The sequence below is a fragment of the Doryrhamphus excisus genome, chromosome 9 (assembly GCF_030265055.1).
Source record: "Doryrhamphus excisus isolate RoL2022-K1 chromosome 9, RoL_Dexc_1.0, whole genome shotgun sequence".
Classification (NCBI taxonomy): Eukaryota; Metazoa; Chordata; class Actinopteri; order Syngnathiformes; family Syngnathidae; genus Doryrhamphus; species Doryrhamphus excisus.
Genome location: NC_080474.1, coordinates 15565272 through 15583627, shown reverse-complemented (window position 1 = coordinate 15583627; position 18356 = coordinate 15565272). Strand labels below are relative to the sequence as shown.

Below are 18356 nucleotides of genomic sequence, written 5' to 3'. Positions count from 1 at the left end.
TTTTGAAAATATTAATTAAAAAAAATAATAAGTCCAGGCCAGGTTTTGTACAATTAGCCTTGAAATGACCAAAAGTAGAAGACTGAAAGAGGAAATATGCTGGACCAGTAACCAAAATCAAGGATGATGACTTCATCATTAAAGATAGACAAGTAAATCAAGGTTCTTTGAACGAGTGTTTGGTCAGCTTGCTGTTATTTACACTTTTACTATTTTGAACTTTTACCCCGGTGGCCACAACAGTGAACCTTGACCTTCCTTTTCTGACGCTGGGTCACTCTAAGCCAACTCAGAGTAACAATGGAGGGTAGTAAAAAGGAATATCTGCCATAACCGGCAGCATAAGTGAAGGCCAGTCCCCTTGTGGGTATCCTCTTGTTTTAGAATGGCTACCCCTTAGAGAAGGAAAAAAACTGAAATAGGTGTCAGCAGGGAAGACAAAGGAAGAAATTGAAGAAATGTCTTTGGTCTTTGGAATCAGAATGGACATTGCTAGAGTGTCAAACAGGAATTGGTACAGTCCAATACACCATTAGCATTATATCAGAATGTTATTGTAGACCGCAGCTTACCGGACTTCAGTGAGCATCAAAGGTTTATTAACTCTGTGTGTCTGTATCGCTTTTTCTTTGGCTTTTTTCTGTGACGCCTATTCCAAAAGCAGCAGCACCATCAACCAAACAAATGCTGACAATCTGTTGTTTTACAAAACGCAGTGATTAACTTATTTTGTGTAAAGCATTGGCTTTATTTAGCGTCCAATTCAAGAGCTCAGGGGATTACTATGACAAGCTGTTATAATTATGCTGTCATAAAGCCCTAATAGCCCTTCATTCATTCTTTCTGCAGGGGAGCACATCCTCAGCATTCACAATTTCGCTCACTTTTAGTCTTAAACCCAACCTATTGGATTATATATGTCACATTTATCCAAAACTGACACCTTTTACCCCACAATTCTACATTTTCTGTTGCAAATATTTTCCATCCACATTTTCACCAATTCAAACCATTTCAATGTCAAAATGTCTTCAAACAGCTAAAATAATGCATAAGGCTAAAAATAACAAATTACCTAAAAATGTCATCAAATACTCTACAAGAGAGGAGAAATATGATCTCAAGGAAGAACTAAATTTGAAACACTTATATGGTAGGGCTACGTTAAAAAGCCATAGCATTTCAGTATGTGGAATCAAACTATGGAATGGATTGAGTAAGGAACTCAAACAATGCCCAACGATGAACCAATTCAAGAAACAATACAAGCAGTTGATGTTTGCTAAATACAAGGATGAAGAGTCTTGAACCAGTCATGATGTGCTATACATATCACTATATTGACACTTACTATGGTACCCATTATGTCATTGGATGGTCATATCACCTCGTACTTCGGTACATGATAAAAATAAAAAAAATAAAAAACTTAAACTATATTAGGAAAGCAGGAAGTGAACAAATGTAACAGTTACTGATTGTAAAAGTACCAGATGGAGGGGTAGGATTTGATAAGCTTTGCTTCTTCCTACTCCTTTTGGACATGTGGAACTGTGAACTGATTATGTGATGCATTCAATTGTAATCTGATGCATGTTCAAATGAAATAAAACCATTACCATTACCATTACCAAAATGTTCAACTAGTTCAGTAAATGTTGGCTGGTGAATTCCTACTTTTTCCGTGAGGTCTGATTTTTCTGTGACAAAAATGACTACTAAATGACTCCTTCTTCGTTCCTCAATGGGTTCAGGTGATTCCAACCTCAATATGTTCATCTCATTTCAGACATCTTGGCTACTTTTTCTGTAAATTTACATTTCCATGCCAAAAATTCCCATTTAAAGATGTAAATGTTTCAACCGATAAAAAGAATTTCAACGTCAAAATGTTCCACTTGTTCGGGAAATGTTCCAATTTGAAAAAAACATCTCAATTTCTATAATTACAGACCGAAACCCGCATGTTGGTTCTCCTTTGCCGTGCATGGAGAAAGGTGCATGCCGCATGGTTGCAGACCCTGATAGCAGATCCCAATGAGGCTTCATTAATGGAACAGGAAGAGAATTGAAGCACAAGGGCAAACACACACACAGCCCATTACCTCCTGGCTATCGTGTACCTTTCACACCACAACTCAACGTGTGTGTGTGCGTGTGTGTGTGCATGTGTGTGTGTGTGTTAGGAAGGGTTTCTTGGGCATTTATATGTGTTTGTATGGCAGGGTGGGTGGTGGAACATCACCACTTGAAATAAAAACTATTGACTCTCGCCCTGCTCTTGCTTTCTAACCAGGAAGAGCAACAAAAATGGTGTGCAGAGACGAGCTGTTGGCTACAAATGGCCCTCCAGCCGGTCTTTGAACACCACTGTAGTCAGGTTTTAACAAAAAAAAATTCCAGAATAGTATTTTTTATAGTCAATTACAGGCTATTACAGGCTACCACAGTTAAATATACACTTTTAATCAATGATTCCAGAATGTTATTTTTTTTGTTTGTTTTTTTGCTTTTTTGTTATATGCTTTTTTGTAGCCTTTCTATTTGTTTTCTTTTCACTGTGGCACCTGTAAAAAAATTTGTAATGTTGCAGGCAATGCTGCAGGCAGAAAACAAAAATCAAATGTCTGCTGCAAATGGAGCAAGCAGGCCACACAGCTAGGAGACACGAGTTCGATTCCACCGTAGGGTATGGGTGGGTTTACTCCGGTTTCCTCCCACATTCCAAAAACATGCTAGGTTAATTGGCGACTCCAAATTGTCCATAGGTATAAATGTGAGTGTGAATGGTTGTTTGTCTATATGTCTTCCTCTCTGTGATTGGCTGGCGACCAGTCCAGGGTGTAGAAAATGAATGAATGTATGCTGCTAATGGCCCCCTGACCGGATTTTTGGATACCTTTTCCTTAGATACTGCAGGCGAATCCTGGGAGATCCTGTTGCCATTCATTCATTCATTTTCGGCCACTTATCCTCACGAGGGTCACGGGGGTGCTGGAGCCTATCCCAGCTGTCTTTGGGCAAGAGGCGGGGTACACCCTGGACTGGTGGCCAGCCAATTATCCTGTTGCCAAAAAAAAAAATTGACCTCAACAGAGTGATACATCGTAGCATATCATATAAATCCCCAATTTGTTGAGGATGGACAATAGCCTTGTTGTGACTGACATGTTGTTGGGAAGGATGATTGATGCGTTGCAAATGGTGTGAAGGTTGACAACACGATCGCATGCTAACAAAAGGCTGACAGTGCTGAGGGATTTGCTAAAAAGCCAGTAAACTGACTAACATGACACTTGGCTGTTGGAGACAGGAACAGGACATCCACCCTTTTGCACCAGAGTGTCACTTTAAAAACCGCATGAAAACTGCGCACCTCTCTCGGTCCGGTACACACACATACACACACACACACAAACTGTAGGTCAGTATGACAAACTGCTTTAATGAGATTTAAATGAACAAGATGATGTGTGTGCTGCAATGTTGTCAGCACACAATGAATTGTGATGGTGGGTGGGCTGCCGGGCCAGAGACAGGTGGAAAAAGTTGTCTGTCGTCAAAGGGCAACAAAGAAGCTGTGAGGAAGGAAGATTTATTTTTAGTGGGGCGTCTTTCTAGCAACGCGTCACGCCGACTCAGCGCTTAACACTTTCTCCATGACAGCTGTGAGGGCAGGGATGGTGTTTTTTTTCCCCATTTGGACACAACTGGGCGGATGATAATGATGGTCACATGGTGGAAAATGGGGATCTAAGCACCAATAAAATCATGTAAATGATATAAGGTACATTTTAAGTAACGTTATATTTATTCAAGGGCCATACAAAAGGAAAGCAAAAGGAAGTTAAGCGTTCAGTTCAGTTATTTTAATTAATTAGGGTCAATACTTGCATGTTCTCCCCATGCATGCGTGGGTTTTCTCCGGGTACTCCGGTTTCCTCCCACATTCCAAAAACATGCTAGGTTAATTAGCGACTCCAAATTGTCCATAGGTATGAATGTGAGTGTGAATGGTTGTTTGTCTATATGTGCCCTGTGATTGGCTGGCAACCAGTCCAGGGTGTGTCCTGCCTTTCACCCGAAGACAGCTGGGATAGGCTCCAGCAACCCCCGCGACCCTCGCAAGGAAAAGCGGTCGAAAATGAATGAATGATTGAATGAAGGGTCAATACTACTATTAATTTCTAGTGTTCCAAAAATTGGAAATGCATGTTTTTCATTTTCCAACCATCAAAAATGGGCATACTGTCATAAAAAACATGACTGACTTCTGCTTAAGGATCACATAATGATTGTGGATGAAAATTCCCAGAAAAGTGCAGTTTTCAAATACTTCTTCGGGCCATTTATTTTATTTATTTATATTAAATTTGTGGTCTTACCTTTTGTATATGAAGTACATGCGTTTTTTCCTTCTCCAGGAACAGTTCTGATACTTTGTTGTAGAAGTCTGATGACCTCTTGGTGAGCTTGGATATATAATCCATCCATCCATCCATCCATTTTTTGTCCCGTTTATCCTCACGAGTGTCGGGGGGAATGCTAGCCTATCCTCCATTGTCGAATAAATAAATAAAATACACTGGATTTGAATTTTTCTTTTCATGGAAGGACTTTGCCTCACCTGCCTCACCTGACCGCACGTTACTGAGCATTCCATACCATACCAACACCACTGATGGTATGTCTAGGTAAGTCATAGCTAGCAGTGTTAGCACCATCAAACTAAGTGTCGCCTTGTCTGATTTCCTGTTTATATTCTTCTGCAGTTAACTGTTTCCTGGTCTTGCGTTTGCTGCTCTGACAATTACGTTAAAATCATATGAAAATTGCTAAAGTGTATGGCTAGCTAACTAGTAGCTAGCAGCTAATGTTAGCTCTTTTGTCTCACGTTAACATCCCAGCTTAATGTCACAATGTTTCCAGTTACACGTCTAAGACTTCCTCTTCTTCTAAACACACACACAGCTAAAGTCTCATGAGATTTGCTAAAATGGCGGCAAGCTAAATAGCAGCTAACACCTAATGTTAGTTATTTTGTGTCTTGTTAACATCCCAGCTCAATGTCACAATGTTTCCAGTTACACGTCTAAGACTTCCTCTTCTTCTAAACACACGCGCAGCTAAAGTCTCATGAGATTTGCTAAAATGGCGGCAAGCTAAATAGCAGCTAGCAGCTAATGTTAGCTCTTTTGTCTCTTGTTAACATCCCAGCTCAATGTCACAATGTCTCCAGTTACACGTCTAAGACTTCCTCTTTTTCTAAACACAAACACAGCTAAAGTCTCATGAGATTTGCTAAAATGGCGGCAAGCTAAATAGCAGCTAGCAGCTAATCTTAGCTCTTTTGTCTCATGTTAACATCCCAGCTCAATGTCACAATGTTTCCAGTTACACGCCTAAGACTTCCTCTTCTTCTAAACACAAACACAGCTAAATTCTCATGAGATTTGCTAAAATGGCGGCAAACTAAATAGCAGCTAGCAGTTAATGTTAGCGCAATTGTTCCCTGTTAGCATGCATGCTCAACGTTGCAGTCAATCCCCAGCAAAATAAAACAGCAAAATAAAATAAATATTAATGGGTTTATACTCATGATTTGACCTCGCCAACTCATATTGTTGGAACTTCCTGTCTCCTATCATTTGTTGAACTCACAAGGTATGCTAAAGTCAGCCCAGATTTGCGAAAGTCTCACATGATCGGGTCATGTTTTGCATGTTTATGTGCGACTATTCAGGCATATTCGTCCTGGAAAAAAGTCAATATTTGGCGCTACCTCAGTGCTCCGCATACCCCTTTTATCCAAGCACGGCATTTATGACTTCATTTTTGTACTTGTACTCAGTGTTTGCGGCTTCATTAGCAATAACATATGACAAAGTCGCCACATCTGATTATTTAGTTAGTAGCGAGTACACACACTTGTGTGGGACACACGCTTGCTTTGTGGTCTGTTTGGGTTTTCCTTCGCCGCGTGCCAGAACAGGTGAGGCCAAACAATGTGTCCACTGTGCCACTGTTTTAATGCATTCTGTAGCCATTAGATGACATAAACTAGGGGGACAAAATTAGTCTTTATCTTTGTGTGTGTGCTCAGCTGAGAAATATGTTTTTGTGCCTGTAAAAAAAAATTTTTTCAGACATTGCCACTCTTTTTGCCCCCCACCCCTCTGCCCTGGTCTCAGGCTGTATCGCTGGCCCCTCCCGTCCTTGTGGCTCCACCTAGCAGCAGATATAAGCTGTGTCCACAAGGTGGACATCTGTTATGAGCACATATCCCAGGGTTCCCTCAGAGGGGTCCACCATCCTGCTGCTTTTTTTTCCCATCTATCTCTCTCCCTCTGTCTCTCGCTGAGTCTTACTGCTGTGATTATTTCGTCATAAAACCCGACCCACAAAGGTAAGCGCTCACCTTCCTTACACCATATATAATTTTATTCAGAATGCATTTTATTCTCAAATTATTACATTCTAACTCTAGTTTTTTCAAATGTATTGGAGGTTGACATTGCAACATTTATGCAATTGTTAATTTCACACGGGAAGTTCATACAAATGTATAAGATTTGTTACAAAATAAGCTACTCATTTTTGATTTTTTTATATTTACGTTCCAATAATTAAAAGAAAAACATGCACTGTATCTCCAATATTTACAATAAAGATTTTTTGATTTATTTGTTGATTTACACTTATTATAGTATTTGTGTTTTGGATAAATCCAAGCATTTTTTTTTTGCCAATGTAAAATGTTTCCATGCTAATAATTTTGTTAATAATTTTTTTCTTATCCCCCAAACAAGGGGAAAAAAAGACAAAAATGGTATAATAATAACAAAAACTGATATTTTTTTTGTAACTAAAATCAGCAATTAATAAATATTGGTGATACATATTTTTAATTTGCATCAGTCATAAAATGGGTAAAATGGGTATACTGCAATGTAATATATTATTTTTTTAAAAACAAGTTGTTTCTTGCAAAATTTGATTTTATTTTTAGTTATTTTTGATATGGGACGATTAAAAAAATCCCTTCGGTATGACTGTCAGTTATCAATTTTTTATTATTATGCATGTATTTGTTATGATATCTCATTATATCCAAATTTTTCTTTCTTTCTTCTGAACATAATAACTCTTCCATTATTATATTTACCTCTCTTCTGTGATTGGATGATAGAAATCAAATGGGTTGTCCAATATGGTTCCCGGCCTTCTATCCAAGAGGCTATGATTAGAATTTGAATGCATATTCCAGAACTTCCTATTCCCCATGAGTCCCCGCCCCCCAGTGTGCACCACATGTGAATGAAAGCAAATAGGCATTGAAATGTTTGGTGAGCGTGCAGGAAGGTGAAGCCAAACTGTCACATGTACGCCGTGGAGGCAAGAGCAGCAGTTTGGTGAGAAGAGAGTGCAGTGTAAATACTTCCTCATTGACTCACTGTATGGGCTAGACACCGGCTAGGGTGTGCACCAATTACACTGCACATCCATGCTGCCATAAGGGACTTTAAAGGTAGACAAATTGCTTCTTTATGAGACAATATCTGCAGTACACCCACTCCCTGAATGTCCCGAAACAGAAGAATAGAGTAAACATTCTGAACTTGAACAGTATGGTTGGGTATTGTAAAAAAAATTGTGGACAACCGTTCCAATGATGTTTGCTCATTAACCCTGCATGGAGGAGTCGTGTATTGATTGAGCAAAATTAACTCAGTGTAGCGATCTGCTTGTGTTGTATGTTGATGTTCAGAATTCCGGTGCTCGTAGATGACCCTCAACATGAGTGTGATTGGTGGATAATGAGGAAGTGTAGCGCTGCTGGTGTGGACAGTGTCAGAGAAACGTGAGTGACAGTTACCATAACTCATTTTGCCTAATTTCAGTGCACTAATTTAATCGTTCAGAAATGACATAGCATTACCGTCACCTATAGCTACTTCTTTTTTCGGTCTGATTTACATTGGCACTAGTGCCATTTTGGTTTTGGTACTCATGCAGTACTGCAGGGTTTGACCTAAAATCCAGGTTAGGTCCCAAATTGTGGATATAAGCTACACATGGACCGCTTGTGGGTTTCTCTTGAAGCACCTGTATCCCCCAAGCCACATTTTGAGGAACTAGTCCAGTGAAAGTCATCTATTGACACATTTTGCATATTTTCACTGACTGCATGACATAATAGTCACATTGTACTTGTATATTTTTTGAGATTGTATTGCTTTCTATGAAAATGTCGCTCCAATTAATTTAAAAAATATATATTTTTGTTAGAATTAAGAGCTATTAAAGATAATTGCAGATACATTATCTCCAATGTTTTGATTCATTTTTTTTTAAACAAAAAATTAAGTTGCTACAAAAAAATATATATTTTTCTTTATATTTACTGTAGGATTTTACAAACTGTTTTAAAACTGAAGATACAGTATCTCTGATTTTGTGATTTTTTTTATTGAAAGAAAAAATGCAGTTTTTGTACTCCCCCAACATATACATTACAAAAAACATGAATTTATTATTAGTATTAACATTATTATTATTTGTTCAAACCAATAGCATTTTAGATATTTTGTCTAATGAATACAAATATATATATTTTCTATATAATTAGGGTGTTTTTTCTATTAAAATTTGACTTTTTCAACAGCCTGCAAACACTGTGAAACTCTGACTATTCACCACATATTCTATAATCTTAGATTGCATCATGTCAATTTTTGTGAGAAAATCAGGTACATTGGATCCTCTTTTCGTGTCATTAATCCGTTGTTAATTAATACAAATCTAATTACCGGTAGTCTAATTACCGCAAAAATGATAACACAAAACACTTTTAGTATAGTTTTACATGCAGAAAACAATTCAAAATGCATATAAATGACAAATGAAAGGGATAACGAGCGATGACGAGCAGTGAAGGAAAATAAGAGATATTGTTTCTCACCATCTTTATCAAATACTTCTTTCTTTGGCTCCATTTATTATTCAGCCTTGATCAATAAGAAAGGCAGAGACTTGTGGTGTAAAAAGAACTACAGAGTCAACTGATGATGACGTCCTAGTACGGGGGGGCGACAAAGCTGAGCGACAGTGAACTCTGGTTTCGGTTTTCATTCTGAGAGCATGTTAATAGGCATGTTTTGTTAAGATATGCACAGCTGGACTCACACAGTATATTAATAATATTAATAACACGACAAGATGTGGGCCATAGTATGTGACCATCAAAAAACTGAGGCAATTTTTTTTTTTAATTTTCGATGTAAACCAAAAAATACACTAACCAGTGCGTACGCTAACCAAGGTTCCTTTTGAATGCCTTCTTGTGTGAGTGTGCGTCAACAGTATTTATGAATGCATTATTCTGCAAAGTTGTACAAGGGCCCAGGGAACGGGGGGGGGGTCAAGGGAACAAAAAGGCCCCCAAAGTTATTCTGGTTGTGCAAAGAAGAAGGGCAGAGGTAAACACACTAGGTCATTAGGATGCACAGCTGTGTAAGTGTGTTTTGGTTCTTGTCTTTTTATCGCTGCAGTGACTTTTGGCATGTGGACATTTGTCTTTGGAAGGACATTTAGTTTGATCCACGTTAAAGTACGATGCTAGGATGTTGGACTGCGTTGTGTGTGTGTGTGTCTGCTCTTGACTTTCTATCTTAGTGTGGTGCAACATTTGAAATGTGAGGACATTCCACATTTTGGTTGTTCCGTGTATAACAAAAATGCAACTATGACCTATTTTCCCCGTTTCCCCTTAACATGTCACCCTTAATGCCAAGTCAATGTGAGGACATTTGTCTTTGTAAGGACTGACTGGTCCACATAAAAAAATGCAAGTTCTTTCATCACTTTAGAATGAGTGTGCTTGTTTTTATATCTTTGTGAGACACAATTCTTGAAATCCCACCTAATTATGGGGACTTGTGTCTTACGTGGGGACCTTTTGGCTAGTCCAGATCATAGACAAATGCAAGAATGAGTTCCTTTCACACCTTTAGACTGCAGATTGTACTCAATGTATAGGAGTAGCCATTCTCTTTGTGTATGTTGTGCTACTGCGTGTTTACTGTTTAGTGGTTCCTGCTCCATGAGGACATCAAGTGTCTTAAAGTCAGTGAACTGGGATGTCTCCCAAGAAGATGGAGGGGTCAGTGAGCAAACAGAGGACAGATTAGATGCAGAGAGTGAAGATGGTTGTCGAACAGACGCCGCTCTGTTCACACAGAGAGCAGAGGAAAGCAGTCAGACAGCGGAAAGAGAGTTGTCTCCATCTGACAGACTGGAGACAGATGATGGATGGATTGTGGAGGAATGAGGAGTATCAGCACGCAGAAAATGTGTTTATTTGGAGTGGGGTTTGTTGCATTTGTAGGCATGACCAGGAAGTGCTTTAGAGGGGGAAAAAGCCGTATGTTAGAAGCACAATTTATCTTATCTCTCTTATTGGATCCCATTGGACTTTCATGAGGACCTAATAATATGGAGATGATGAAAACCAAACTGATGAATTCCTAATATACGTACACTGTCATTATAGGTAGGACAACCATTAAAATATAATGAGCATCCCGAAAATGTACATTATACAGTACAGTAGTGTATGACTGCATTATATTATATTATATATCTATATTATTAATATTTTTTCCCCATTTATATCACTTTTCTTGGCTGAACAAATGGTTGTGAAAAGGAAAAGTATGTACATTTTAATATGTATTTTTCTATCATTTTATCATTTTCCTCTTTGCTGATTGGCTGTGAGAAGTCACTTTTTTAAATTACTTTAATAACTTTAAAAAAATATTATGGATAGAAAATGTAAAGGTTATACAGTATACATTTAATATATATTTATAAATTTGTACTTTTTATACATATATATTTGAATTTTTAGAATTCTTTTCAACAATCTCAGTAATTTTAATATAATTTTTTATATAATTATAAAATAGTATTTTTTCACCTTTTGTTACTGAAACAGGTGACAAAATGTAATATGGTGATGAGAGTGAAACTGATTACTTTAATCTGTATTTATTATCATATAAAGTTTTTATTACTATAACTCCCTGTCTAATCGGTTGGGGCAAGTCACATGGTTCTACTGCTTTCCTCCATCCATCCATCCATCCTCCACACTTGCTGTTCTATGTACAAGTAGCACAACATCAAATTCAGCAAAAGAAAACAGCCATAACTGCACAAACGAGGGGCGCACGTGAAGTATTTTCTGAGTGGGGCAAGTCATAAAATGAGACTGTAAATGCCACAAACGTGACAAACTGCTCATGCCATGTCCTACATACACATGTGACCTCATGTGTCTGTCCCTTCTTGAATGGATGACTATTGTGCGTTGACAAACTTTCTTTATGCTCACTCTCGTTTCCTCAAATAACAAATAAAATTGTGGAAATTGCTGGTTAACGTTACGTGGGGCGGATGAATGAGTGGCTTGGGAGGCAACACCTATGTGTCAATACGGAAAAGTAAGGCAGGTAGAGTCACAAGGTGTTTCCTCACGGTTTCCATGACAACAGGGTGTGTGTTCCTGTGTGACAAGCAAACAGGCCGCCGTTGTTTGGCCGCACTGTTTTTTTTTTGTTGTTGTCAGAATATTTCCATCCTTTTTAAAAACACCTTTTCATACACGCTACACTGTAAGCTGTTGGCACACTTAAGTCATCTGTCAATCACATCAGTCAAAAAAATGTTCCACATTATTATATTTACATGCTATTTAAATATTTCTATGACATTTTACATAAACACTTAATAAATATTGTTTTGCCATCATGTTCACTCAGAGGAAAATCATAGCATTCGTTTATTCTCAGTATTATTCACTTAAGATAATATATTCTGTACTTAGTACTTACTCAATATTATACAATGTTTCTGTCAATTTTGACTTTTATTTATGTTTTCTATTTTGAACATTTAAAAAAATACTCATTTTTTCCCCTTTAAGAAATGTGTTCACTGATACACAGGAAGTGAACAATATTTAGGATTAAATAATAATAATCCAGGGGCTGCACGGCGGTCAAGGGGTTAGCACGCAGGCCTCACAGCTAAGAGACCGAGTTCAATTCCAAATGTTCTTCCGATGCATGCGTGGGTTTTCTCCTGGTACTCCGGTTTCCTCCCACATTCCAAAAACATGCTAGGTTAATTAGCGACTCCAAATTGTCCATAGGTATGAATGTGGGTGTGTTTGGCTTTTGCTTTGTGCAAGGACAGCAATTGACATGCACCTCCTAGGTCACACAAGCCTGACCCCATCGGGATACATCGATATGGCAAGTGTCTCCCTTATAACATTTCTGTGTATGGTAATGTTCAACTGTACTGTATTAGTACTAACCAAAGGTGACATGTGAAATTAATGCCTGAGTTTACCTAAACTGGGGTTGGGGAACCTGTGGCCCGTGGGCCATATGTAGCTCACCAGCGCATTTGATGGAGCCCGTCTTGCAATTCTTGCACACCCTCTGTGTGCAAATACGTTAGTTTCACGTCACGATACTGGGAAAAGCCTCAAACGGTTCTCCAAGTCTTCTTCGCGGAACTCAATCACATTCCGTCAGATGCTTTGGCATGTCTGACTTGCATTGCCATAGCAACAAGGCGGTCGGTTCCCTTCAAAGGCCAGCTCTCATCAGTGGGAGAGAGACAGTAGCAAGCTCCTGTCAAAATCACCAGTCCACTGAGAAAAGGCCAGAGATCCAAAGAGGGCCGGATGTGGCCAGGAATTCCGAAAACCTCGGGCAAATGTGTGTTGAATAAAAGCTGAATGGGATGGAGGTCAAAGCTTGGCGGGAGCTGATGAGAAGATGGAAATAGGAGGCGGTATTAGGGACGACTGAATACCTGAGGTGGACTATTCACACACCATGGAGTCTTATTCATGGTGCAGAGACCTCACTACGTCAGAAAAACACTGTAGAAACCATGCAGGGTTACATCATGGTTTGTACAACATGTAGGAAGACGTCCATCATGTTTTGGCACAAAGCCAACAGCTGGAAGGCGGCACTCGTGTTTTGGCACCAAACCAACATGTTTGCACCGTCATGAGAAAATAGGAGCCGCATGTTTTCACCCATGGACTTTCAAACCTAGTCAAACCACTAGTTGACAGGATATGTATTTTGTACCCCAATAAAGATAACATTAACAGGCACATTGACAAAGATCATCAAATTAAGCTTCTATTCAATTAACCATCTAGTCTCCTATATTGGAGCTGCCTGGGGACGTGGTCTACAAATAGCTATTTAGTATATGCTTCCATCGACCCATCAGTGTGACCTTATTTCTGTGGAAAAATACAGGATCCAACACATGGGAGAAAAAAAATAGCCTATCACGGATGGCACAATTGGAATTGTCCGAACTTTTGTCCCCAATGTATGACCGCGATGTAAGTTGAGTTATAAGACTTGTCCACACAGAAACATTCCTGGGATTTTTTGGAGAGCAGGTCGAGAAAAATGTGCGTCCACACTGGGTGCGGATCACTGGGTGAATACGACACAAGGCACACCTATGTGCGGCGCTGTAAACAGACGCGCAAATGGAACTATGTGACATACCAAACTATCTAATAAGTCCGTCATCCTTCGCTTTCCAAGGTTTATGTTGGCTTGAAGTGGAATTACTTCCGCAAGTCATTTTGGAATTTGAGACAAAAAAATATCAGGAGAATGGGGTGAGTCATGCCAGTTGAAATATTCAAATATTATATTGGCTTGTCGTCAAAGCTCACAGCCGGGTAAAGCACGTATAGAAAGATGCAAGAGAAGTCAAACATCTGAGGGAGTGATCAAACACACAGGCATAGCGTGTATCGAGCTGTCAAACTGAAACCAATGGAGTTGTACAGACTCGTGTTGATTCTTGTGTGTGTTCTTTGGCGACTCATGCACATTGATTTCATGTTTGTGTTGTCATGTCACCGCTGCATAGCCATCGTTTTTTTGTGATCGGCCATGAATGGTGTTTATTGGCATATTTCGATCTTGTGTTTTTGCAAAATATCGGACGATTATAATCGGTGGCCGATCTATTGGAGCATTCTAGTTACGAGTCTTTATTCTTGTCACTTATACAGAAGTACAAGCAAAATAGTGCACCCATACATATGATTGGGCGATGGGGGGGGGCTAACAACTCCAAACTAGACTCTTAAATGAAAGAATGAACTTTGGCATATAGTATACAAGTAAAACACATTGTTCACACACATAGACACAAGACCAGCGCCACAAAGGGGAAATGATAACCGATGCGACCAAAATATACATAAATAAAAATCAAATTACATTTTTTTTTCGACCTCTATTAAAAAGGTCACAAAATACATAAATCAGCCTACACCATTAAATAAATATGAATGTCATGAAATTATTAAAATGGTCATGCATACATAAATCAGTCAATGCCATCACATAAATATGAATGTAGTTAAATAATTAAAAATGCCATAAAATACATAAAATAATCACTGCCATGGAATAAATGTGAATGTCATTAAATGGAATATAGAAATCACTCATGAAATAAACATGTTTGCCATTAGATTGGTCATTATGTAAATAATAAATCAACTGTTTTTTTTAGGATTAGATTTCATGATTTAATTAATAGACAATTACATACATTTGTTGATGTTTATATTCATGAATTGTTATTTTAATTGGATATGTCATTGGCTTTGTATTTATTCTTAGAGTGCAATTGAAAATAATTGGAAATATTTGTTGTTTAAGTGTCTTATCGCCCTGTAGGCCTTGGCCATGCCGTCCCTTCGGCCTGCCCTCCTACTGGCCTTGTTCCAGCTCGTAGTCCTTGTGTATATGAGCGACGGGGCATACTATGGACACAAGCAGCACCCTCAAGCGTACCAGCAGCAGATGCAGATGCAGCATCTCCAACACATGGGCATGGGAAATGAAGGCTACCCTCAACAGCAGTACCTTGGCAAAGATGGACCCTACATGCAGTATCCCCATTACAGGAAGGAACTCCCCCAGATGCCCATGCAGAAGGGCAAAGAAAAGGCTCGCAAAGGGGGTGGATATAATGGTGGACAAGACAAAGGTAAGACCTTGTTAGCTGTTACCCGGTACAGGTGGTTTCCTATAATTCACTGCTTATATTGTCATGTCTTTGCTCACAGGTCAGACAATCCCAAGTGGTGCTGAGGGAATCCCTCAAGGCGAGCCAGGTCCAATTGGGCCACCTGGACCAGAAGGACCTCCAGGTCCTCCTGGTCCTCAAGGAAATGGTCAGCCAGGACCCGCAGGGCTACCAGGACCTCCCGGCCTTCCAGGAGCGCCTGGAATAGGTAAACCAGGGTTGCCAGGTCCACAAGGGAGACCAGGAGGAGTCGGTGAGGTTGGGCCACAAGGACAAATGGGCCCCAGGGGTGAACTTGGGCCACCTGGACAACCAGGACGTCAGGGGACACCAGGACCACCTGGGCTACCTGGAATAGGTAAACCGGGTGGACAGGGTTTGCCAGGGCAACCAGGCCCCAAAGGAGAGCCAGGACACAAAGGACTGCCAGGACTTCCAGGATTACAAGGACCAAAAGGCGAAAAGGGAATGGGACAGCCAGGACAACCGGGTCACAAGGGTCTGCCAGGACTCCCAGGCCCTGCTGGACCAAGAGGGCTACCTGGTTTTGGAAAACCAGGTTTGAATGGGATGCCAGGTCCACAAGGACCTCCAGGAGACAAAGGACATCCAGGACTAAAAGGACATCCTGGACCACCAGGTGAGGGAGGACCACCTGGCCCGCCAGGCCTTCCTGGCCAAGGAAAACCAGGTCAGAATGGTCTTCCAGGACAGCCAGGCATGCCGGGTGCAAAAGGTCATCCAGGACCTCCTGGTTTACCAGGAAAGGCAGGACTACCTGGCTTTGGTAAACCAGGCCTCCAAGGACCAAAGGGTGATAAAGGTATGAGCGGCCCGCCGGGACTGCTAGGACCAAAGGGAGATAAAGGCCATCCAGGATTGCCTGGTATGACTGGACCCCCGGGACCAAATGGACAGCTAGGTCCTCCAGGACCCAAAGGGCCAGCAGGAGGTGTAGGCTTACCAGGTCCAAAAGGAGAATGTGGAGAAGGAGGTCCTAAAGGGACTGATGGACTTCAAGGTAACCCTGGTGCTCCTGGATTACCTGGAACCGATGGCTTGCCTGGGGAACTTGGAGAGCCAGGGCCAAGAGGTCCACCGGGACCAAATGGCGCAAAAGGAGACAACGGTCACAAAGGTCTTCCTGGTTTACCTGGACCTGCAGGAGTTCCAGGTCCTAAAGGACAAGGTGGATTACCTGGTGAAATGGGACCTCAAGGCCCTAAAGGAATCCCCGGTATGGATGGTGTAGCAGGCCCAATTGGGCCACCTGGTCTTCCAGGGCCAAAAGGAGATGGAGGTCTTCCTGGTCCACCCGGCATTGCAGGTGAAGGCTTTCCAGGTGTTCCCGGTCCTGTTGGACCTCCAGGGAAAGACGGGTCATCAGGACCCCAAGGAAAGAGTGGGCCACCTGGCCCTCCTGGACCCCCAGGCCCACCAGGAGAACCCGGTATGTCTCCAGATCTGGCAGGCGTGCTCTCTCAGATGGGTCCTGGACTGGATGGTGCTAAGGCCGGTGGCTATGACAAAAAGGGCAAATATGGAGCAAACGGTGCAGAGGTCATGGGAGCCAGCGGGCTGGAGATGCCAGCATTCACCGCTATAGCAACCACTCCGTTCCCGCCTGTGAACACTCCAGTGGTTTTTGAGAAGCCTTTGTACAACGGTCGACAAAACTACGACCCCCAAACAGGTATTTTTACCTGTGAAGTGCCCGGCATTTATTACTTTGCCTACCACGTCCATTGCAAAGGAGCCAATGTGTGGGTGGCCTTGATGAGGAACAATGAGCCGGTCATGTATACTTATGACGAGTACAAAAAGGGCTACCTAGACCAAGCATCAGGAAGTGCAGTCTTACCTTTGCAGCCAGGGGACACTGTGTACATTCAGCTGCCCTCAGACCAAGCTGCAGGACTTTATGCTGGGCAGTACGTGCACTCATCCTTTTCTGGCTATCTGCTGTATCCCCTGTAAGAAAAGACATTTTGTCAAAATAGAAAAGGGGGGCACTTTTTTGTGTGACCTGAAATATGATCAGAAATTACTAAGGTGTCTTTCAGAATGAAAGTCAACAATCTGAGGACAGTTTGACCAATAAGATATAATGCTCTGTATATAAAACAGATTTTATACCACAGAGCCGCTAAGCCCATGTGCAATTTTAGAAATAATGTATGAAAGAAAGACATCAAAGACCACATGGATGATTTAGGGTGCATTCACACTTGTTATGTTTGGTTTGGTAAACATGAACTCTATAGTGTATTTGGTGTGTTATTACAGTCAATTTGGCCAAGTGTGAATGTGATCAGGCGGTCGAGTGGTTAGTGCTCAGACCTCACAGCTAGGAGACCAGGGTTCAATTCCACCCTCGGCCATCTCTGTGTGGAGTTTGCATGTCCCCCCCCATGCATGTATGGGTTTTCTCCCGGTACTCCAGTTTCCTCCCACATTCCAAAAACATGCTAGGTTAATTGGCGACTCCAAATTGTCCATAGGTATGAATGTGAGTGTGAATGGTTGTTTGTCTATATGTGCCCTGTGATTGGCTGGCGACCAGTCCAGGGTGTACCCTGCCTCTCGCCCAAAGACAGCTGGGATAGGCTCCAGCAAATGAATGAATGAATGTGATCACCCTGGTGTGTACCGAACGGTCTGTGGGTGAATCTTGGTCCATTTGCAATTGAACTCTTATTCTGTTTGATGTGTTCACCAAAACACAAACCAGTGTTAAAATGTTATTATTAAAAATATTATTATTATTATTATTATTAAAAATAATATTATTAATGTTATTATATTAAATATTATTTTTTTTGTCTGGACCACAGTACCAAACCTCAAGTGTGAATGCAGTCTTATTGTTGATGTCATTCCAGGAAAGCCAAATGAGTGCAATTTGTTTATACATTTCAATATGAGGACGTGAAGGTAAAGTGTGTGCAAGGAAGATGGAACAAAAAAAAGTGGCAGCTACCCCATGTGGCAAAAAATGTGAAGTGCAGCCAAAAAACAATTTAATTAGATCATCATACATGTGTATAGTTTTGGCCTTTATCAATTAAGGCATCAACTCCAGCATTGTGACAAATATATATATAAATATAAACATATGTATTTATCAGGCCTTAACATTTATTCATAACATTTGCAGAGTATAATGTCAAATTATTCTTTTTTTTGCTTATGCC

At 40.6% G+C, this 18356-nt stretch overlaps 1 protein-coding gene across 1 annotated transcript; it reads left to right on the top strand.

Annotated features, from left to right (window-relative positions):
* The first annotated feature begins 6271 nt into the window (after positions 1-6271).
* Positions 6272-17604, top strand: col8a1a (collagen, type VIII, alpha 1a). The gene is made up of 3 exons (XM_058082353.1): positions 6272-6406; positions 14811-15123; positions 15203-17604. Exons 2-3 carry the CDS (start codon positions 14820-14822, stop codon positions 17137-17139), a joined length of 2241 nt encoding a protein of 746 aa, XP_057938336.1. The 5' UTR covers positions 6272-6406; positions 14811-14819; the 3' UTR covers positions 17140-17604.
* Positions 17605-18356: the final 752 nt, after the last annotated feature.

Excerpts from the sequence above, each read along its gene's own strand:
- col8a1a (XM_058082353.1), top strand. The coding sequence starts at position 14,820 with ATGCCGTCCCTTCGGCCTGCCCTCCTACTGGCCTTGTTCCAGCTCGTA. Across the intron at positions 15,124-15,202 it reads TAATGGTGGACAAGACAAAG|GTCAGACAATCCCAAGTGGT; the intron begins GTAAGACCTTGT and ends CTTTGCTCACAG.